Source organism: Plasmodium knowlesi (genome assembly GCF_000006355.2).
Source record: "Plasmodium knowlesi strain H genome assembly, chromosome: 10".
NCBI classification, from domain to species: Eukaryota; Apicomplexa; class Aconoidasida; order Haemosporida; family Plasmodiidae; genus Plasmodium; species Plasmodium knowlesi.
Genome location: NC_011911.2, coordinates 683,971 through 706,267, shown reverse-complemented (window position 1 = coordinate 706,267; position 22,297 = coordinate 683,971). Strand labels below are relative to the sequence as shown.

At 41.9% G+C, this 22,297-nt stretch overlaps 7 protein-coding genes across 7 annotated transcripts; 2 read left to right on the top strand and 5 right to left on the bottom strand.

Moving 5' to 3' along the window:
- Positions 1 to 1,475: 1,475 nt before the first annotated feature.
- Positions 1,476 to 3,296, bottom strand: PKNH_1015300 (zinc finger protein, putative; the record flags this gene model as incomplete). The annotated part of the gene is made up of 2 exons (XM_002259600.1): positions 1,476 to 2,826; positions 2,974 to 3,296. The coding sequence occupies 2 exons, from the start codon at positions 3,294 to 3,296 to the stop codon at positions 1,476 to 1,478; spliced, it is 1,674 nt and encodes a 557-aa protein (XP_002259636.1).
- A 984-nt stretch (positions 3,297 to 4,280) lies between these two features.
- PKNH_1015200 (uncharacterized protein) lies at positions 4,281 to 6,032 on the top strand (the record flags this gene model as incomplete). The annotated part of the gene is made up of 6 exons (XM_002259599.1): positions 4,281 to 4,350; positions 4,596 to 4,900; positions 5,067 to 5,269; positions 5,452 to 5,539; positions 5,665 to 5,755; positions 5,977 to 6,032. The coding sequence occupies 6 exons, from the start codon at positions 4,281 to 4,283 to the stop codon at positions 6,030 to 6,032; spliced, it is 813 nt and encodes a 270-aa protein (XP_002259635.1).
- A 944-nt stretch (positions 6,033 to 6,976) lies between these two features.
- On the top strand, positions 6,977 to 10,616 carry PKNH_1015100 (protein AMR2, putative; the record flags this gene model as incomplete). Its single annotated transcript, XM_002259598.1, has 2 exons — positions 6,977 to 10,270; positions 10,398 to 10,616. 2 exons carry the CDS (start codon positions 6,977 to 6,979, stop codon positions 10,614 to 10,616), a joined length of 3,513 nt encoding a protein of 1,170 aa, XP_002259634.1.
- An 896-nt stretch (positions 10,617 to 11,512) lies between these two features.
- PKNH_1015000 (SWIB/MDM2 domain-containing protein, putative) lies at positions 11,513 to 11,935 on the bottom strand (the record flags this gene model as incomplete). The annotated part of the gene is made up of 1 exon (XM_002259597.1): positions 11,513 to 11,935. One exon carries the CDS (start codon positions 11,933 to 11,935, stop codon positions 11,513 to 11,515), a length of 423 nt encoding a protein of 140 aa, XP_002259633.1.
- A 1,071-nt stretch (positions 11,936 to 13,006) lies between these two features.
- Positions 13,007 to 14,406, bottom strand: PKNH_1014900 (proteasome subunit beta type-1, putative; the record flags this gene model as incomplete). Its single annotated transcript, XM_002259596.1, has 4 exons — positions 13,007 to 13,438; positions 13,610 to 13,679; positions 13,854 to 13,961; positions 14,291 to 14,406. The coding sequence occupies 4 exons, from the start codon at positions 14,404 to 14,406 to the stop codon at positions 13,007 to 13,009; spliced, it is 726 nt and encodes a 241-aa protein (XP_002259632.1).
- A 1,131-nt stretch (positions 14,407 to 15,537) lies between these two features.
- Positions 15,538 to 16,290, bottom strand: PKNH_1014800 (cyclin, putative; the record flags this gene model as incomplete). Its single annotated transcript, XM_002259595.1, has 1 exon — positions 15,538 to 16,290. One exon carries the CDS (start codon positions 16,288 to 16,290, stop codon positions 15,538 to 15,540), a length of 753 nt encoding a protein of 250 aa, XP_002259631.1.
- A 917-nt stretch (positions 16,291 to 17,207) lies between these two features.
- PKNH_1014700 (ATP-dependent RNA helicase DDX23, putative) lies at positions 17,208 to 20,213 on the bottom strand (the record flags this gene model as incomplete). Its single annotated transcript, XM_002259594.1, has 1 exon — positions 17,208 to 20,213. One exon carries the CDS (start codon positions 20,211 to 20,213, stop codon positions 17,208 to 17,210), a length of 3,006 nt encoding a protein of 1,001 aa, XP_002259630.1.
- Positions 20,214 to 22,297: the final 2,084 nt, after the last annotated feature.

Here is a 22,297-nt window from a genome sequence, read left to right as displayed (position 1 = left end):
GGAGTCAATATACTTTATGCACCCTGGGTTGGTCTATCTGCACACCAGCCCAACCAGTTTTATATGCACAAAATGGGGACAATTTTTTTTTTTTTTTTTTTTTTTTTTTCTTTTAACTGCTTTTCTTCTTACAGAATCCAGGTAATGGTACAGTAGAACTTGTTCCTCAAAGTCTCTACTTGGTTTTTCCCACCTCACCCAATGGTGAAGCGGAAAGGCGAAGAAAAAGCATAAACAAATAAACAACAAAAATGTGTACTATGAATTGGGAAATTACAAAAACTTAAACACAAAAGTGTAAAAAACAATTATAAATGGTGATAAAAAAAAGGGAAGAATTTTATTTGGTATCAATAGGCACAAGGACACCTACTTTTCCTTTCCTAATTCTGGAAATGAAACATTTTTTTTTTTTTTTTTTTCTTTTCATTTTTTTCTAATGGCTACTTTTCGAAAACTTCCTGCCTGTACTTTTCGTTGTTTCGTTCTTTTGCCATTTGTCATTTTTCATTTTTATTTTTTCCTTATTTCACGAATTCGAAATTTCACGGTTAGCCCCCTACTTTGCTGTGTTATCTAATGTCGTTATTTTACAAATTCACCACACTGCCTTTTTCCGCCTCACCACGTACTGTTTTTCTACTTTATCAAACTTATACGTTTTTTTTTAGTAGAAAATACTTTTTTTTTTTTTTTTTTTTTTTTTTTCTTTTTTTTCTGCGTACACATTGTTAGCTTTTTCTAAATAGCCTTAACGGTTAAGGTATTTTTTTTTTTTTTTTTTTTTTTTTTTTTTTTTTTTTTATATTTATTTTCGTACATTGGCACTATTTCTAAAATAAATTCGAGTTGGGGACCTACTTTTGTGTTAAAAAAAAAGAAAAAGAGGAAGTGGAAATTGAGGCCAGTTCGCACAAATGTGTACACAATTGGGATACTTTGGAAGGAACTAGCCTAGGCATATGGATAAGGGGGGGAGGGATACCCATGAACGGAGGACATGTACTACCGAGGTGGCACCCCACCCCACTTGTGTGCATGCAAAGATACACTCGCCTATTGATGTCATATGATAGCGCTGCTAATCAGAGGGATCACTACCCTGAGAAACTAATTTACTCATGCGGAAAAGCATTTCAGTTAGCATTCGAGAGAATAGGCAGGGGGATACACAATCGTCACTGCAGAGGATAAGTACATGCCCAAAAACACAAAAAAAAAAAAAAGAAAAGAAAAGTATCGTTAGGTCCAGTTTCGTGGTCCCTAATGCTCGTTTTTTTTTTTTTTTTTTTTCTCCTCATCATTTGCTGTAAGAACTTCAAGAAAATGGGGAAAAAAAAAAAGTCCAATCTTCGCAACGTCGAAAAAGGGATATTCCAACATGTTGATGTTGCAGTGAGTAATCGACGAACGGGCCACCACCAAGGGGGGATACTCCATTGAGTGTTCTCCACGTGGAACTTCCCTCCCCACATTTAGTGTCGTTTCCTCTCCGAGTGGTGTGCAGACTCCTCCGTGACGACGTTGATATTCCCCCGAATGCACATGTCGGGAAATACCAGGGCGTTTGGCCTTTCTGCATACCCAGAGTTTTTTTCAATTTCTTCTCGTACCAAACAGTGCTTAAGCCAGGCATTCATAAAATCGGCTGGAGGCAACACTGTTTGCAGATAATAGAGAAAATTCTCGTTCCATGCAATTTCGCAAAACTGTCTTTTCAACTCATATTCCTCACTTAACACTGCACACATTTTCTGGTCAGTAACAACATGTAGTTGTTTAATCACATCTTCCAAAATGGTGTACACATGTTTTTCCGCATCCTTAATATTTGACCTGACTTGTTCATATAATTTATCAACTTTTTTCAACATATCATTTAATTTTTTTTTTTCCTCTTTGACCAAATTTGAAGGAATGGCACTGTGTTTTATGATGGCTTTATAAGCTAAATTTAGCGAAATTATTGCATCGTTTTTTTTACTTAACCAGGGGCTATTTTCTCCGCACAAATCTGTGTGTTCATGACTCGAAATGCATTTATTGCATATGGGCATGTGACAAATTGTACAGAACATACTGACACGTTCCTCTACATGTATTTTGCATTTCCCGGATATGGTTTGTGCTTCGTTTAGAGTCTTTCGAATATGTTTCCTTACAAGTTTATTTTGTGTGTGTATCATATGATCACACTTTGCACACAACTTGACTTCGTCCGATTCACAGTAAAAAACAGATGGTGCATTTCCACAATAATCACATAAAGGCAGGCTGAAATGTTCTTCCCCATTTGGGTCACATTCAAATTGTATTAAATACCGAGGCAATATCTGTGAGTTATCAAAAATGATGTACTCGTGATGGAATGTATAATGTGGGAGCACTCCACATGATGCCATGGTGTCTCCTCCCAAGGCTAAGTTTATTCTTTCGCTGTTTTCATCCTCCCTCTTGGCCACCCGCCCCGAGCTCTCCCTACATTGGTATTCATCCCGATCGCTATAGTGGACTGTCAAGGAGTGATCCAATGCACTCACTTTTTTCTTCTCAATAAAAACACTATCATATTCTATAGGCACTGTATCTCTGTTGTATATTTCTGCGTCCTTCTCGCTCACAGATAGGGAGAGACCCACCCCCACGTCACATAGGAAAAACTCAAATACGCTTCTCTCCCCCGAGAGCAACACCGTTTCGCTGTGCTTTAGGATGTTCCTCAAAGTTTTCTTCGCCTTGTGCGTTGCGCCTGTCCCTGCGTCCTGCTCATTTGGGTTCACCATTTCGTATCCTGCGTCTAGGGAGGTTAGGGGGAATCCAGGGATGCTACAGTAGGGGAAAGTGTATGTGTATGTGTATGTGTGTGTGTGTGTGTGGCAAAGGTTTGAGCAATGCTGGACAACAGCGTTGGTTCGCAGCCACGCAACATTGTTGTACCATCGCATCAATGAACTGACGCGTCGTTACACATACTTGAAATTCCCCACGGAGAGGCGCAGCCCCCTGCGCGACACGGAAAACCCCCTCGTGCAGATGTCCTGGATACAGTTATCCATGTCCAAGGACGATACGTCAATAAAACTTTTCAAAACCAACTTGTTCGAATTTCTTTTTTCAAATTTGTTTATCAGGTTCACAGGGGAAACGTGCCATGCCTGCACCAGTCGGACCCTGGATGTCCGCACATTCATTTGTAGCAGATATTCGAGCGTTAGCCATTCTTCCGAATCTCGAAAAATCTGTGTCAAGTTATTGTCCAAGAAGCTTATGTTCGTTCGCAGTGGGTCCAGTGTCATTTTCGCAAAGGCTTCGGGGTTGCAAAGGGGGGGAAGGGCAAGCGCTAAATATAAGAGACATAAAAAAAGTTTAATTCCCTTTACGCGGTCTTCAGTTCAGAAGAAAAAGGTATTAACGATTCATGCGCTTTCAGTTCCTTTACGTGGAATGAGCTGTCCAAGAAAAGATAACCCCCCTGGGATTGGACGAAAAAACCTTTTTGCGTTTCGTGCCGCGCGAAATGCGTCTTTCTGTATGCACACGCGGATGCTTTCCCAGAATTGGGGGGGGATGGCACCAATTCACTACTTTGTCGTTTAGCAGGTTTGGCTTCTTAACATTTTAGCAAAATACAACTTTGTAACTTTTTGCTACTTTACGACTTGGCCACCGCGCATGCGAAACCGGAGTTGCGTGGGCAGACCGGCAGGGTGTCCATTTCGGTGTTACCACTTTTGTGTTGCAATTTCTGTGTTACCTTGTCCGAGCGGTCATCGCGAAAAAAAAAAAAAAAAAAAAAAAAAAAAGCCTAACAAGAGCAAACGCGACCCATTTTGTGCGTCCAAAAATGGGGAGAGCGATTCAGCCCACTCACCTAGGCATTGCGTGTTGAAAATGCGGAATTGACTTGAAAAAAAAAAAAAGAAAAAAAAAAAAATTTCCCAAACGATGCCCATTCTCACCGCACCAGCAGCTTTAGCAACAAATTAGCATAGAAGTAACAAAAAAATAAAAATAAATAAATAAAAAACAAAATCTAATTTACCATGCAGTTCCTCTTATCCTAAGGTAGGAACGGAACATACGCATCACTCAGTTGGTTTCTCCATTGATCACATTGAATGTTTCACGGAACAAGCCAATAGAGCTACCCTAAGGAGGCAGAAGGGAAGAAGAAACGACACAACTGATCTGATCCTAAAAAAGTATCTACATGTGGAAGTGATTTCCTACCCCGTCCTGAACCCCCTGGATATGAAATACCCCCAAAAAACGACGCAAAAATGACAAGGCATAGCAAAAATAACACCGCAAATCCTATATTCACGTACCATGAGAGGAAGAAAGTATCCGGTAAGAACTACATTCAACTATGTAGTGCTCACCTGTTTTTTGTTAATAGAACTTTGGATTCATGCCACATTATGTTATTTCTGATGAAAGAGGGGCCAGATAGAGTTCGTCTGGGGAGGCCAAGCGTGGAAGTAAACACAAGTGCATTCATGTGTAGGTCACCCTCCGCCAATTGGTCATCCACCAACAGCATAATCTCCACCACTGGGTTATCCATCCATCCTTTTCTTATTTCACCCCCTTAGACGTGGGAACCCTGAAGGAAAGATTAGGGAAAGACTCCATGCGAAGATTCGAGCAGTGCTGGATATGCCTGAGGAACGCCGAGACCCCCGTGAGCACCCCGTATGGACACATATTTTGCAAAATGTGCATTGTCAATCATTTCTTGACTCAAAAAAAAATCTACGCTAAGAGGAAGAAGGAGTACGATCAATATGTTAGAGATTTGAAGAGGAGGAAGGAAGAAGAGGCTTCCCTTCAGATCGAAAGGAAGAAAAAAAAATTCATGGAGGAGTTGGAAAAAATTGATAATTCTGAATGTGTGCAGGTGATTTTGCACTCCCTAGAGGGGGAAAAAAAAAAGAACACCCCACTGATGCAGTAGGCGTATGCCTCCTCCATGTCGCTTACATGAACATCGTTCCAATAGAATTCTGCCCCTTTTTGGTGAAATACCCCTAACAACGTGCACGTTGGTTTTTCCCCCTCCGTAGAAGGAAGAACAAAAGAACTTACTAGATATATCAAACAACTTTTGGTTGGCAAGCAATGCAAAGACGAAGGACTTGATTAAAAAGAAGCTCAGTCGTCCTTCGAAGAACCTGTCATGTCCAGTTAGTGGGAAGGCGCTGAAAATGGAAGATCTAATAACCATCAACCCGGAGGTGTCGCAAGAAGGCGACATGCAGAACGGGAAGTAAGTCCCCATCGTTTGAACTCCATGTGTATGTGAATGTACATGCGTGTGTGAATGTTCATGCGTGTGTGTATGTACATGCGTGTGTGAATGTGCAGATTTGAGAGAGCAGGGTGCGGCTTGGGCGCCACGCAAGCTACCAATCGAAGCCTTCATGACATTGCGCCGCTTCATCAACGCAGGGAGAGCTGGGTTTGCTCCTACTCTAAGAAGAATATCGATCACCAGAGGGCCATTCTCATCAAAAAAACGGGACAAATAATTATAAAGGTGGGTGTGCTTGGCAACTGTAGAGGAAGCGCTTCGAGAGTTGTTCCATCTTCTTCACGTTGCTTTCCTCGTTCCATCATCAGCATGCCTCCTTCATGCCTCGTTGTTCATTCCTCCCCTTTTAGTCCATTTTTGAAAAGTTCATTTACGGGAAGAATACCCTGGAGGTTACTGTCGGGGATGGGGACTTCATCGATCTACAGCCAGGCGGAACGGGTATACGCACGGTTTCTTCCGCAAGAGGATTTGCTTCTTTCGCGCCACGGGGGCTGCTTTGCTTTCCTCTTGTGTGCAGGGAGCCTTTTGTATGTGAGTTCGTCTGTAGACGTAGAGACGACGGAAGGGTGATGCGGGGTCCACTCAAAAGGGTATATAATGCTTAGTTGTGTATTTTGAAATATTTTTTTTTTTTTTCCTATTTTTTCCCCTCCTTGCAGCCTTCTGCTCGCACAGCAATGTTGAGAAGACCATGTACCGGGAGTCCCTTCTGTGATGCAAGTTGGAGGGGGAGTGTCCGCTTGGCCCACCAGTCTGCTGGACACTCCCTTCACCGTGCATGACCACGCGCGCCGCGTCATCACGACGTTTACTTTTTTTTTCTGTATTCCCTTGTGTATATGCATAAGAACATGTTTGCATTCCCGTGTTACATTTTTTTTTTTTTTTTTTTTTTTTCTGTAACTGTTCCTTTTTTTTTTTTTCGTGTAATATGACCTCCAAAGTTAGCTACCCCGTGAGGGAGAACCCAATGAGTATGAAACGGGTGGACTGCACCCATAAGGATAGCTCCAAGTCGATGGCTGATGCAGCGCAGGAGGGTTAAACTTCGGTGTAAACGTTCTAAATGGAAACCGGCGTGCATATTGGCGTGTCCTTCGTTGTGCCGTAACGCCCGTAGTAAGGCTCTATCGGTGTGACACGGAGAGATCAGCAACAGGTCGTCCCATGTCAAGTGCAAATATAGAGGAAGATATCTATTGGGGTTGTCTCCTTCAAGGTGCATAAACAGAATGTTCCTCCGGCGTGTATCGGGCTCCCACAATGCACACCACGCGAATGTGGTACATGTCCCTCGTTTTCCGGCACCTTTGCCTATTACCCGTTTTGTGTTTCTTCCAGTGGACCTGGCGCAACTTAAGTGACACATCCATCCCCCCCCCTTATTGATCATACTTTATTTGCCGCTTAAGCACCTGATGGGCTACGCTTAGTGTTGATTTTTTCTCCACATTTCATGGCGTTCCGCGGGATTCCCATTTTTTATTTTATTATCCTTCGACATGCCTGCATGTTCGTTTCCCCCCCCGCGGAAGGCTTGCTCAGGTGAATGACTCACCAAAAAATATTTAAAAAAAAAAAAAAAAAAAAAAAAAAATTGAAATAAGGCTGATGAAGAAAACAAAGTAAGAATACTCGACGTGAAGCTACAAGAGGCACATGCTGCAATGTACACAATTGAAAGGATGTAGAAAATCGAAAGAATTGATGTTAAGACTACTCATCATTATTTGTTTTTTTGTCAAACTGTACTTTTTTAAGAAAACAAATTCCCAAAGCAGCAGCCATTATTACCTAGCTCTGTTCAGGAGAAATGGGAACCTTCCGCTTTTACACCAGAAATGCGGAAAGCCTTTCACCAAAAGGTATAATTTTGGAAGAGTTACCAATAGATGTGACAATGGATGTGTCCACCACGGTAGCAGGAAGAAAATCGCCTTTCTTGTGACTCGTTTTAACCTAACCGGCTGTACCAAAGATGGAAAAAAGAGGAGAAGCACCACGAGGGGACTCCCACCTAGCACCTGCTTGAAGCTAACGAGCGGGGAGGATCAAGGTAATTCACTTGGAGAAACAGCGGACTATGAGGTCAACGTAAACGGAGAAAGTGACAATGGAGGAGGGGACAAGAAAGATGGGGACAACGGAAGGGGGGACAAACCCCAAATCAGTGCCAACAGAAAAAAAAAAAAGTTAAGCTTTAAATTTACATCGTGGAATAACACCAACGAAATGAACAGCTTTGACCTGGAGAAGTATAGCAAGCACAACGACTCAGTAGGTAGTGAAAACTTCTCCCCAAATTTTCAGTCCGCCTACTACTCGGCTAAGAGTACATCCGGAAAACCCAGTGCCAATCACACGAACATAATCATTAATCAGGAGTTAGTCAATGCCCTGTCGGTGGAAGAGATATTCGATGTCCTTAACAAGCACAGCGAAAACGCTAAAACAGATTCGGAAAAAAAAAAAGTTTTTAATGAAGTCAATATCGTGACGGCTTATCACCGAATAGCCAAACATGTGAAAAATAAAAATTTCTCCTCGAAGGGAGAAGGCAGAGGAAGACAAGGAGGAACATCAAGCAGCGACTTCGACCCGGTGACCTTCAGCCTCTTCGAGACCTATTCCCCGGTGGGGGGATGGAATTCAATTGAGGAGCGGTCCAAGGGAGAGCAATCCAGTGGGGTATATCGAGCAGATCTTTTCCCAACGGACGAACATACGCGGCGCGAAGAAGACCGCCCTCCCTGTAGCAACCACACAAATCTTCTGACCAGACGCACCTACAGTAGCATCTATGCGTTGATGAAGCAAACTCTACTGTCCAACGCGCCTGTAATCCCAAAACACGTGGCAAACATCGCATGGGCCTCAGCCATTTTGTCCAACAGAGAAGTAGACATATGGAACAATATAAAAAAAAGATTTTTCGAAAATGCCAACAATTTCAAGGCACAAGAAATTTCTATCATCCTTTGGTCCTTCAGTGCAATCAAGTTCGAAATAATTACCACTAAGGAGGAGTTCATTTCTGTGCACAACTGCTTGATGAAGTACTTGAGGGAATATAAATTTAAGGCTCAAGAATTTAGCAATGTCATTTGGGCCATCGCAACATCCAACTGTTGTAACTACGACCTGTTAATCAGCCTCTACAATTATGCGTTGGATATTTTTGATTCTCTTCTATTGAAGGATATAGCCACCATTTTGTACAGTCTCTCTATTTTTGCGGCGGATTCTTCTAATAAGGATATTCTCGATGTCATTAGAGAAAATCACTTGATAAAATTTGGCATAGAGAAAGACTACTTAACAATTTGTAAACTTAACCGAGACTCCACAAATCAATCAAAAGATATATTCGGAAAAAATTTCAGCTATTTTAAACGAACCAGTGGAGATGGACATTCAGATGTCACCATTAATAGTTTAGTGATGAATCAAAATACAGATAGTGATAAAAAATACGCAGCTTTTCTTCTGTTTGAAAATTTTTTGTTATATTCGCTGGAGAAAATTACCAAGGAGAAGGACAAAATGACTATGCGGACATGGTCTAGCATTTTCTGGCCCTGCGCGAATATCGGCTTGGGTCTCTACAGGGATGTGCCTTCACAGCACAAGTTACGCTACTACACGTATGGCGTTTATGGAAATTGTGGAAACATTACCCTTGGTGAAAGCGTTAAGGGAAATACCCTCTACGGTAGCAGAGAGGCAAACACCCCCCCCCAAATGAATGCCTCTGAGGAAGCCACTCCGCCCACGAACTGCAAGCCATATGTTCACATCACCGACGGAGAGTACGTCTTCCCCCTGATGGAGGAGGATATTCGCCAGGAGACATGTACCCAGTTGAACCAGAAAGAAATGGCGGACCTCGGAATAAGTGTTCCTCTAGATATATATAACAGGAAGGAGAACAAAGTGAGCCATTCTCCCCCAAATACGCCTCACGCGAAAATATGGGATAGTAATCATTTCGAGGAGATGGACCGCCAAACAATGCGGACAAGTGAAAGTATGCATGTGAAAGGATTGGAGGAAACGCACAATGAGCAGCCGTTTAGCAATGTGAATAACAATGCCCCTAGGGTGGGTTCAAACGGGACACAACAGATTCACTTACCAAACGACGAAATGAACAAACCGATTTCGAACACCCCTCATGGTGGGAGCACACTAATCAGTATAGGGAACAAGAGCCCAGAAGACGAATCACACCAACAGAGAAGTAACCCTAAAGGGGGGGGACAAATAGAAGAGGACAAATATGCCAACTTTATGAATCACATAAACGAGAAAAAAGAAGACGAAAATTTATATAATGACACAAACAGGAGCGCGGTGATGGTGAAGTTGCTAAGCCTCTTCGAATCACAGTTGAAAGAAAAAAGTGTAAAGTGGAGCAAGTGTGAAGTTCAGTCCATTGCTAACATCCTGTGGAGTCTTTCCATCTTGAATCTCTTCCCGAGTGGTATTTTTGAAAATGCACTACAGGAATGTAATAAGAGATTTATAAAATATGGAAAAAAAAAAAATTCAAGCAAATTGCAATTTTTTATCTCGCAAATCCATCAGTCACAGTTGTATCAGGCCTCTTTTGCTTACTGCTTATTTTTAATGAGGAAAAATTCAAAGGCCAGTAAACAAATAGACAAAAGATATGAACAAACGGTGCCTCCAAATGAACATATCGATAATACTACGTCGTTGAAGAGAAAAATACAAGCTACATTTGACAAATATTTCAAAGTCTCCTCCAACACGTTAAGTATATGGAAAAAACAGCTAGCTAGAAATCAACGGAAAGAAGAAAAAAATCAAGTTTCTTCATCTGTACATAAGAAAATTTCGAACGATTTGAGGCACCTTAATATTTTTCACCACAACGAGTATTTCATTTTGGACTCCCTTCTCGTGGATGTTTACGTACCCAGTGCGAGGGTATGTTGGATATGTTGCGAAGGAGCCGCGTGAAAGAGGACGGCTACACCACTTCCATGTCGCAACACCAGCGCGAACATCACTGCCACACCTCTGACATATCCCCTTTTCCCCCCTTCCCCTGCAGGTCGCCATTGAAATAGACGGACCTAGCCATTTCCTCCAGAAGGGGAAACTCATTTTGTACAATCCCAATTCGCTCTTCAAGAAGAGATTGCTGAGGGCGCTTGGCTTTTCCGTCATTTCCATTTCCATTAGCGAGCACACCTTCATGTTCAGCGCCTTGAATACTTTCAATTTTTTGAAGAAGTTCCTAAGCAACGTGAACTTTGGCAGAGACGGTTAGCCGCAGCTCGGTATAGGACGGATGTCTCCCAATTTTTTTTGTTCACTTTTTCAAAATTCAGCGCATTTGCCGCATGGCCATTTGGAGGCCCCCCTTACCCCCCTGTGTTTATCCAACTTTTTAAGTTACTTCGATGCACTTCTGTCACCGCACATGTGGCGTTGGTTCTTTTCTTTCTCTGCCTCCCCTTAAGACATCTTAACACACGTGGGGAAAAGGCCCTGCAACGGATGTCTAACCGTTGGGGCAAAGAAAAATGTTGCAATTTTTTTGAAAAAGTTGCCTAACCTGTTCATACTTTTTTTTTTTTTTTTTTTTTTTTTTTTTTTTTTTGCACACGCAACTGCCTTTTGGCTAGCTAATCCGAATAGCTGAAATGTCCATTTGATTTATCATATTTACAAATGAGGGTGATGAGATAAAGTTAGAATGAAAAAAAATTACAAACATGATATGGGGATGCCTCCTTATTTATATGCATGAGCCAATTCACTAGTGGCGGATTTACATTTGGTAATGGCTGCGTAGTGATAGGAACAGGTCGTTCGTTTCCGCGGCTTGGGAAAGCGATGTCTACACGTGCTCACACTCAAGAGGAAGTCTGTAAGCTCACATGATGTTGGAGTAAAACATGAAAAGCGAGGATGCAATGTGAGGGGGCTGCTCACTGGGGAATATTTAACAGCAAGAAAAGGGGGCATGTGAAAAAAAAAAAAAAAAATGCCAAAGGTTGTTCACAGACACAACCAAAAGACGAAATGTGTATTGCAATTTTTCGGACGTTTCATTAACTTAAAAGGTGTGTGGGAACCTTGTGCAAGGATAATGGACAATATGTGTGGAGCGATCCCCGTCCAAGTTAACACTGATTGTATACGCATCCCACAAATGCAACCTCACTCCTTCCTTATGGATGACATGTGGCGGAACAACAACTTTGGCACCTCCAGCATATCCACTTCATCCTTTTCGAGCACATTCTTCAACTTTTCATCGGGGATGATTTTTCTCTTCGTGTTTGGATTTTGCAAATTATTATCTTTAATGTACTTCCAAGCATATTTCAGAACAAACACTCTGGATGCAGTGTCTGTGTTTAAAAACTCCTTCAAGGGACTCTTAATTTCGCAGTCAATTTGTAATCCATTTGGTTTCTTTTCCTTGGCGTTTATCTGTTTCCCTTTTGTTTCACTGCTCTCTTCATTGTCTGTACTGAAGTAATTTTTTGCGTAAAATTTGGTGAAGTTCTTTGGTTGGAATTTTATCCCTCGAGTGGTGCAAAGTCTGCCGTTTAGTATGTTTCTTCTGAGGGAGTCCATTTTGTTTGCTTCGTGGTGATCAAAGGGTGAACTTAATAAATATGTGGTGGTGGTGATGTAAAGCGGGAAAGAAGCAAAGCAACAGAGCAGTAAAGCAGTAGAATTATGGTCAGCCTGTGTAATAATACACACACATGAGAAAATATATATTGCGGCACTTGTCCCTCGTTCAGTTTCTTTCACACATTAGTCGATGTGAGCATATTAATGGGTAAGTACGCCCTGGTTTTATTCCACCAAGTGGAACATATTGTGTCAAAAGGGGGGTGTGCGTGAGGGCAATGGTGCGAGCTCCTTCGTGCGTATCCTTTGCGACTGCTTTCTGCACCTTTTAGTCTGATTGCGTTGGTTGCGGTTTGTGTGCTTTTTATTTTGCTGTCCTTAGCGCTTTTTTTTTTTTTTTTTTTTTTTTTTTTTCCCCTTTTAACACTTTTTTTTTTTTTTTTTTTTTTTTTTAATCTCTTTACCATTTCCCCTTTCTTATGTTCACTCCTGAGTACCCCTTCATCGGGGCGGCGGATGTCCAGGGGAGCAAGCACCCCAATTCATCCGGACATGCGCACATGCACATGTGCGACGCGTTTCCGCACGGAATACACGCGCGCCCTCAGCGCATGCGCCCTTTTCATCACACTTTGTTTTTTTGTTTTTTTTCCAATTCTTACTCCCCCTTTGGTAATGATAAAAAATGTTTTTGTTTTCCTCTGCATGAGAATTCACATGGGCACCCTTTTTAGAAGGTTATATGACAGGGAGGAATTAAAATGAAGCATTTTTTTTTTTTTAAACATGAAATTTTTTTTTTACATGGCTATACTTTTGCCTTATTATCCCTCCGTATGCACATTGCACAGTTAAAATTTTGTGGTCAGAAAATAAAAAAAAAGAAAAATACGAAAAACGCAGCTATATGCAACATGGAAATAATGGTAAGGGAAGTTGCGTATTTGTGTTGTGCCCCCATTTTTTTTGACAAGCTTGCGTAGGGAAGGGATCAGCATTCCTCGCGAGGGTTAAATCCATAGGGTCAACCCAATATAGGTGAAGCCACATAGACCGCTAGCTGGTAACCTAATCCTGCTTCAAATCAAGCGTGGTGGTTTTGACACCCATCTGGTCGATAATATATATCTCTGTTTGGTCTCCAGTGTATATATCTCTCTCCGTGGCTGATGTAATGGCGTCTTTAACAAAATCAATATCATCCCTCAAGTTGAAGTTTAAGTTCTTGATTAACTGATTCTTCTGTTCCATTCGGTTGTCTAATATTGGAAAGATCAGTGCTGCTCCACTACCAACGCAGGAGTGTGTTGCTTCGCAGTAGGATCCAATCGCATCGTAATTGTAAAGAACTCCTTTGTTGTCGTTACTTACTCCCGCCAACAGGTTAAACGTATAGTAGGGGAAGAATCTTCTACTGTACAGAATCACGCAGAGGAGCCTCGCTATCACGTGGATATCCGGGTAGTGCCCATGCTCCAGCACGAAGAGCTCAATTTTTTTCTACACACGGGGGTGTTAAGGTGATAGAGGGGTGTAAGAGGAGGAGTTTAAGGTGGCGATGGGAATATAAATGATCAGATTTTCCACCTGACCAAGCTTTAAAGTTGAATTCTCTATTAGCTCTTCGCGTATCCTCTAGCTTAAAGAGTTTGCGTGACTCTCTCTTCTTACCTTCAACAAGGAATGTAACGTCTTGATGTCGGATTGCATTCCGGAGGAGCCGATAATGCACTTATCCGTTCTGTGGATAGAGGGGAAAGGGGCAATGTGTCATTACGGGTGGCCTCTCCACACACTGCTCGGTTGGCGAAGAACCTACTGTCCGGTTCGCACACTCGCGCAATCAACAACAGACAAGCAAAAAAAAAAAAAAAAAAAAAAAAAAAAAAAGGGAAGAGTAAACCATGCTCCTTACAGTTTTGATATTTTGGGACAGTATCTCGTATAAATTGAGTAGGACAGAGAGAGTCTCGTGTCTGCGGCCAAGATAACGTAGTCCTTGCCGGTCACTCCGATAACGGTTCTGTTAAAAAGGAAATATTAAAAAAGAATGGAACATCTATGTGTAACGTTTTCCTATGCGTATAATACACTTCGTTTGTGAAGGTGAAGAGGCAGCAATATCCATCGTACGAAGAAAATCGATTAGGTGATTTGTTTGCTAAGGTTTTCTTCTCTCATTTGACTAAGAAAAGCCAACTGCTATGTCTCTTTGGTGTATTGACCGTAGCTCTATCCTCCTTCTTTTTCATGGTGCCGTGTTGGGGGTATTATTCCCCAAGAAGTTCACTCTTTCTCCTAACGATCGATTTTTTCCGATTAGCTCGTTATCCTCTCTCTCCTTCGACATACCCTCCATTGTCCACGTAAGGGTTCCAGCGCTTGAATCCGCGGCCATGTTCCACTGGGCCTTCCCTCTCCTCTGGCTTCTTCTCCCCTGAGTAATCACTTAGAGGCAGAATTTCCATCTTGGCAGGTGTAAGGAATGCTTAGAATGGAAGAAAGGGTTATCTGTTGGTCAGGTAACTTTTTGCTGATACTTCTCACGCGCACATGTGAATGGGTAAAAATAGTGAGCCGCAGCAAAATGGGATTTTTCGTTTGCCACACAAAGGAAACACCTCTCTTGTGATTCCTGTTTAAGCGACTCCTCTTTTATGTGAACATTTTATTTTCGTAGTGCAGTGAACTGCTTGGAAAATATTCACAGCTGAAATGGTAAATTTTTTTTTTTTTTTTTTTTTTTTTTTTTTTTTTTTTTTCACCCTTATATGCAGGCCCCAAGTGCGCAGAGTTTTTCCATCCTCAGTTGTACACATGTGACATGCGCGAAGTCGGGACGATCGGCTTTACACGCTACGGTGCCCTCTCTCCCCCATGTTTGGTTGAACTTCTCCCGCATAATGCCCCACTTTTGTTTTTCTTTGCCTCCGCGGAGTTAATTTAAAGTGAAAAATGTCAGGCAGAACGAGGCGCTCAGTGTAAAGGGGCACTTCTTCCTATGGCTATGGGAAAGTGTTGGTAACTATATAATGTATATATCTCTGTCCCCCATGAAGAGATGAACAAAAAACTACAAGTGCAGAAGCAGATCCTCCACAACATTCGGCATGTATGTATTCCGTGCGGGAAGACCAGTCAGTCTGCATGTTCACACCTATTGTGCAATTTCTTAATATAACTATGATGCTTCCTTTTTTTTTTTTTTTTATCTTTTTTTCCATTTGACGCACTTGGTTGGACATAAAAATTGGGGAAACTGTGCACAGCGTGGGTTAACTGCCAGTAACGAATAACATCGAAAGAACAACCGTCTCGCACCACGGTAGAGGGAAAAAAAAAAAAAAAAAAAAAAAAAAAGCTAGTGCAAAGTTGCCAAAAGGGGACATATACATGAAATGTACACCTCTGCGTGCATGTAGGGGAGGAATTATTACAAAAAAAAAAAAAATAAATAAAAAGCACGCAAGTCAATGTTCAAATAAAAAAGGGGGACTCTTCTCGGGGGAAGCTACGAATTTGAGGGGTGTTACATAGGAAGGCGGATTGGTTTATCGTCTTGGATCGTTACTCCACGCAGTGACCTATTCAGCATGCTCCTACCCCCCGCGCGGAGGCTGAAAATTATGAGCGCCATTTCCCGGTTTAAGGAACATAATATTGGTCCTCTGTGCAGTGCTGTAGTTAAACAAATTATAGGGTTTTACAACAGGGGCAGGACGGCTGCCGCATTTCCTGGGATATTCGCCGGGATATTTGCTGGTGCATTTACCCCCATGATGGTTACCCCCGTGGGTGTGCCCCCCCTTCTTATCTGCCCCTATTCCGACTTTCCCGTCAACATGGGTTCTGCGCAAGTACCGTTCGACGGCCAAAGATATGGAGTGTCTGTATAGATTGTACTCTTCTGATGATACAAACAAATTGTAATCGATGAGGTGGAGAAACGTGCCTTCCAATTTGTTTATCTCTTCTGTAGAAACCCCTCCAACCTTGGCATAAAAAGCATTCGAATAATATAAATCATCGAAAAATTTTGCAGCAATCATTATGGCCGTTATGAGTAATCTATGGATACAGAGAAGAGACAAAGTAATGTCCGTATTTATTTTTACAATTCTGTCTAGGTATATCATTAGTAGGACAAAACATTCATTACTGCACCCTGTGTATTTTCCAATCCGTTCAACATAATTCTTAATGGATATGTCTGGCACTTTGGATGCATGGAAGCTCGTGATTTTTCCATTCCCTCTGTTTATCTTAATCATGTTCTCTAAAACGATTGGTAGGTAGGAAATGTACTTTTTGTCTGTCCTTGGCACATCTGCTTCTGTGTTATAGTCCTCCATCTTGTGCACCTGTATAATTCATGCTTCTACGCTTACACACTATTGTGTTTTGTGTTGGGCTCCCTCGTGGGAGAGCTAGCCCTCATATACGGGCAGACCAAACAGTTATATGGAGAAGAGAGGGGTGATTACTGGGCACACAGGGTGGTCTTCACGATCGTCCGCTTGCAAAGTGCCGCGATCGCATGGCTAAACCGATTGACCGATTGATCCCTTAACAGATGACCAGTTAAATGAGCGCAAAAAAGGGCCATCTACACACGCGCGCACTTTTGCCAAATCGAATGGTCACTTCGAAGAGCTTATCGCACTTTCCTATCCGCTGGAAATTAAAAAAAAAAAATAATAAAATAAAAATAAAAATAATAATAATAATTAACGACAATTGAATATAATTAAAGAACGAAAGAATGGGGGAAAAAAGAAACACAAATGCACGCATACACATGTGCGCATAGGAAAGCAAACATCCCGCGGTGCCAACTCCACCATGCGGCGCTTCCATAAAAAAAAAAAAAAAAAAAAAAAAAAAAAAAAAAAAAAAAATTCATTTGCAAAGGGGAGTTGCGGGGGGGAAACCAAAACGGTATGCAAATGTTTATTCAGCACGGAGCTTCACGATTGGAAAAAGATACAGCGGTGTAAGCACGTCCTGTAAGGAGGCGTGTCCCTTCATGGGCAGGTATGCGCAGTTTATCTGTGCGCAGGAGTTCGATCTTCTTAGCCACACACCACGGTAAGTACCCCTCCAAGGGAAAAAAAAAAAAAAAAAAAAAAAAAAACCTTCAGACGCTATGATATCGTTTCCACAAAATCCTTCAGTGTACACAAAGGTGGAACATACACGTAGTTCAGATCTTTGGGGGAATATCCACCACTTCACCTCCTTCCTCCTTTGATACTTCTGTAGCCCTGTGTTAACCCTTAAACATGACAGGGGGTTTCTTTGGTGTGTGCATGACCGATCCTGGCTTGACCTTCGATGCAGGATTATTGGCAAGCTCCATAGGAACGATGTTGTTGGAGGATATGAGGAACTGTTTCAAGTCGTAAAATAGGTTAGAATCTTGCTCAGTGACAAAAGAAATTGCCAGTCCCTTCATGCCGGCTCTGCCAGTACGTCCAATCCTGTGTGTATAAGACTCGATATCTTTAGGCATATCAAAGTTGATAACAAGTTTTACTCCTTGCACATCGATACCTCTTCCAGCAACATCTGTCGCTACTAAAATATCGAAGTCTCCATTTTTAAAAGAATTCAGGGTTTGTTCTCTCAATTCTTGTGCCTTACCACCATGCAAAGCCACTGCCCTAAATTTCATTTTACTAATGGACTTAGCAATAATATCTGCCACTTTTTTTTGGTTCACAAAAACGATGATGGGGGGTTCATACACTTCTAGCACCTCCTGCAATTTCTGCTTCTTCTTTCCTTCTGTAATAAATTCTAATTTTTGTTCTATGGATCTTTTACCAGCTCCTGGGTCTCCAATGGATATGTAGGCTGGGGCTCTCAGGTACTTCCTAGACAATCTCTCCACGGCTGGTGGCATAGTCGCAGAAAACATTTGCGTTAGTCTATACAGACGATGCCCAGCCTTGGCCATCATTTCTTCCTGTAAGGCTAAGGCCTCATCTTCTGACTTCAAATTAGATGTTGGTATTTTATCTAGAATAAAATGCACCGAATCTTCAAATCCCATGTCCATCATTCTGTCTGCTTCATCCAGGATTACATAATTGCACTGATTCAAGACGGTGTATGCTTTTTCTAAGCAATCCTGTATTCTTCCTGGGGTACCTATAATGATTTCCACTCCTTTTCTCAACTCAAATGCTTGTTCCTCTGCATTTCTTCCTCCCACTACTGCTACGGTTCTACATGAGCAGTAGGAGGCAAACTTATTGGTTTCGTCGAAAATTTGGATGGCTAGTTCTCTGGATGGGGCGATAATAAGAGCGTAGGGTCCATCTTGAGACGTTTCGTATGTCAATGGGGGGAGTTGTTTCACGTAAGAAAGCATGGGTAAAACAAAAGCGGCTGTTTTTCCTGAACCCGTTTCTGCTATCCCAATTAGATCCCTCATTTCAAGGGCTATAGGTATAGCTTGCATCTGGATTGGGGTGGGCTTTTCATACTTTGCCTTTTTAATGGCTTTTAATAAATCACTGGAAAGGTTGGATTCTTCCCACCGTCTGATGGGTGCAGGAACAATTCCTCCTTTGATGTAAATTTCGTTGTCCTCTCTAAAAATCCTCCAATCTCTGTCCGTCATTTCTTCTCTCTTTTTCTCACTCCAGTGTTTGTTGTGAACATCTACGATTATGTTGTTCACTTTCGGTTCGTAGATGAATTCACCCGTTTTGCTTCTACTCAAGGATTGATTATTTGCGTTCGTCAGATGCTCTATTGGATTCGGCGTGTTCGCCAGGTCTGACATACCTACATGGCTAGATGCTTCATTCTCGGTGTTGCTACCCGCCTTTGTGCCACCCCCATGATTCAGATCCTTCCTCTGGGAATTATCTTCCATCCTTCCTTTCTTCACACTAAAGTTAATCCTATTCTGTACTAATTTATCGTAAAAATTATTTTTCTTCCTCTGTTCTCGAACATCTATACCAGCAATATACCCTCGTCCAAACAGTAACTGTGGTTCTAGTCTGTTCTGGTATAAAGGATTCGTATCATTTCTGGAGGTGTCCTCCGATTGATCCCATTCAAAATTGAAAATGTTCCTAAACTTTTCCGAAGGCTTCTGCATCTTCTTCTTCTTTTTATTTAATCCTAAATATTGCTGTTTAATTATTTCCAGCTCCTTTTCCCTTTGGCTTTCCCGCTCAATGGCGCTGATGTTAAGCATGTTCAGCTCCGCCAAGGAAGACTCCACCTTCGTGTACGCGCTCGTCTCGCTCAAACGGCTTTCCACACCTCTTCCACCGTTTCGAGCGTTTCCAACTCTTCCATCACTTTGCTCCTCAGTCGAATCCTCACTTGACAGCTTCCGCCTTCTTATCTCCTGATTCGACTCCGAGTTCCTCCTTACCCTATGTCTGTCATCCTTCAGGTCAGTCTTGGTATCGATATCCTTCTTCCTTCTCTTTGCATCTTCGAAGTCCTTCCCCTGGAACTTCCCCCTCGAATGGTCTTGTTCCTCCACAGCTATTCTTTCATTTTCTCTTTTATCCGCCTTTCGCTTCATTTCTTCTCTGTCTCTCTTGGTTAAGAAGACTAGTTTTTCACTCCCATTGCTGAGGTTGGCAAAAATCTTGCTCTTACCACTTACTGTGCTCGTGGTAGTAGTAGTAGTTCCATTTCTCATTTCGTTGTCTCGTTGAAATTCTTCCCTCCTGTTCTTCCTAATTTGGTTGTATTTCCGCCCTTCCATGGTCTCCTTTTCCCTTTGAATTTTACCACTAAATAGGTCTTCATTTGAAGATGCGTCAGAAGAGCTGGATGAGCTATACAGGTTGATTTTTTTCTTTTTCATTCCGCTCGGAAATAATCTATACGTGTCTCTCTGGACATTGTTACTACTAGGGAATGCCCCTTCTTCCCGCGCAAGTTTGTTGTGCGTTCTTTGTCCGCTTGTATGTTCACTGGTTTCGCCATTTCCCATTTGGATGGATATTTCTTTCTCATTTCTCTCTCCTTCATGGGACTTCGCCGCTGAGTGCAGCTTCCGCTCTGAGTTGTTTTTCTTTTCTTTATTCTTTTTTCTTTCCCCCTCATTTTCATCATCGTTTTGCAACAAATTCTTTTCTGTCTTCACCTCCTGGCTATCCTTTTGGATGTTCTGAAAGGGGTTATTAACTGGGGCCTTCTCTAGGGTTACCACTTCGTCCTTCTCCTTGCCTTTTTCCTTTTTCTCCTCCCCCTGCGCCTCCTCGGCGGGGGTTTGCTTTTTCCTAAAGAAGAACATCTGTGCGGCGACAAGGCATGGACGCAGGCGCGAGGGGGAAAAAGGGAACTCCTCCTCGTTACTGCGTTAGGTACATATAATACATGTACCTATGAATCGTGTGCATAGGTACACTGAGAAGTATGTTCACACGTATGATCATTCGCGATGGGCCACTCACCCCCTTCACTAGTTTCGATGATATACGGGGAAAAAAAAAAAAAAAAAAATTAATAAATAAATCATCACAGTTGTGAAGAACGTCGCATCCCCATCAGTCCACGCCGAAATCAGCGAAAATGTAAAAAGAAAAACCTTCTGCCATGTAGTGGGACCATAACTACCTCCTCCGGGTTAATTTGCAAAGGGGGAATAAACATAGGCGCGAAATGGAATGTATGTTCTGGGGAAGAATCGTGCGGGAAGAAATCGTTCATCGAAAAAAAAAAAAAAAAAAAAAAAAAAAGGTAACCAATGTCATCACTATCTTCTGGGGTAACAATCATTCCTCCACAAAATGAATATACCTTTCATTTGGGAAGAAGTAGTAAATTCTGTAAGAATTATGCAGCCAAAAAATTCCATTTCGCACAATCCACATGTGGGACATTTGTATTCGATTATTTGCAGTTATTTTATTATTTGTTTCTTTTTTCTCCGCGCGATTACCGTGTTAAGAATATAGAATGGATTTTTCATGGACATGGATGAGAGGAAGATTCTTTTCTTCCTTTGACTCTCATTATGAGAATGATACCCGTGCAGGTGCAACCGTTCCTTATAAATCCTCCTCCTACCCCCTCCCCCAGGGAAAAACCCAACAATGTGTGGTGTTGCCGTACGACCACCAAGTTAGACAACGTCACGGTAAAATGTTAACTGGGACAAGATGATTTGGCAAATTTCCTTTCGCATTTTTCGGTTTTTAAAAAAGGGGAAATAAAGTAAAAGGGGTTGCGCCATCAAATGTTTTGTAAAATGTCCAATACGTCTCTGTACATCATTCAAGAGCACCTTACCCACCAGCTAAATAAAAAATATGAACTAGATTGATATTCTCCATGCGGAACACCCGTCCCCCAAAATGAGGATGAAATTTATTTCGTGGATGCATCCTAGTTGTCCCCCCACCCCCAAAAAAATGATGCAACATACCTTGGGAGGACTAACCACTTTGTGAAAGCGAAAAAAATAGGGAAACACATGTTCCTCACGTGGATAAGTTTCACGCGAAAAAGAATGGCACTCCTAGCGAGCACAAATTTTGTGTGCCAGATCAAAAAAGCGCGTTTAGCAGCTCCGGTTGAATGTCTGCGCAGGTGTTTTTGGTCCGTTTTCCCAATCCTTTTCGCTTTGTCTATTTTGCTTAACCCCACCTCATAAAAAACAGTGTGTGCCCAGAAAAGAAATATTGGCATATTCCAAAAGCGCACCATTTGTTGCCCTTCCTCACCCGTTCACCGAAAAACACATTTTGATGCTTTTTCCTTTTATATTCATACAGCAAGGTAGTTGTATTTATTTGTATGGGACATGGGTAAAGTGCCTTTTCCCCTCCTCCTACGTGCGCAAGAAAGGGGGGAAATTAAAAGAAAACTTATTTTATTTTTTAATTTTTTTTCCTGTCCTCCCCCATTTTCCGTTCACTGCCATAACCCTAATGAATGATAGGAACCCGTGAACTTCCCCTCCACTTCGAACGCGCGAACAGATGGTGCTTGTCGTGACGTGCATGTACTGATACATGTAGATATTGCAAGCACACGTTCTTTTTATATGAAAGCATAAATGTGTGCGGCTCTTCGTGCTCAGTGGCAATAGCATATGACCGGATGCGAAAGGATATGCCCAAGTGCACACGTACAGGAGTACACGCGTGCGTGTATGAAGGAATGCATATAAGAGCATGTGCACGCCGAGGGGGAGGGCACACATGTAAGGGAGTGCCTAGCGCATCCGTACACGACATAAAAGTCATGCCAATTAAAAAAAAAAAGAAAAAAAAATCCATGAGCAGAAGGAGCAAATTGATGTGAATGTGGAAGGTAGAAAAAAATATAAAAAAAAAAAAAAAAAAAAAAAAAAAAAAAAAAAAAAAAACATAT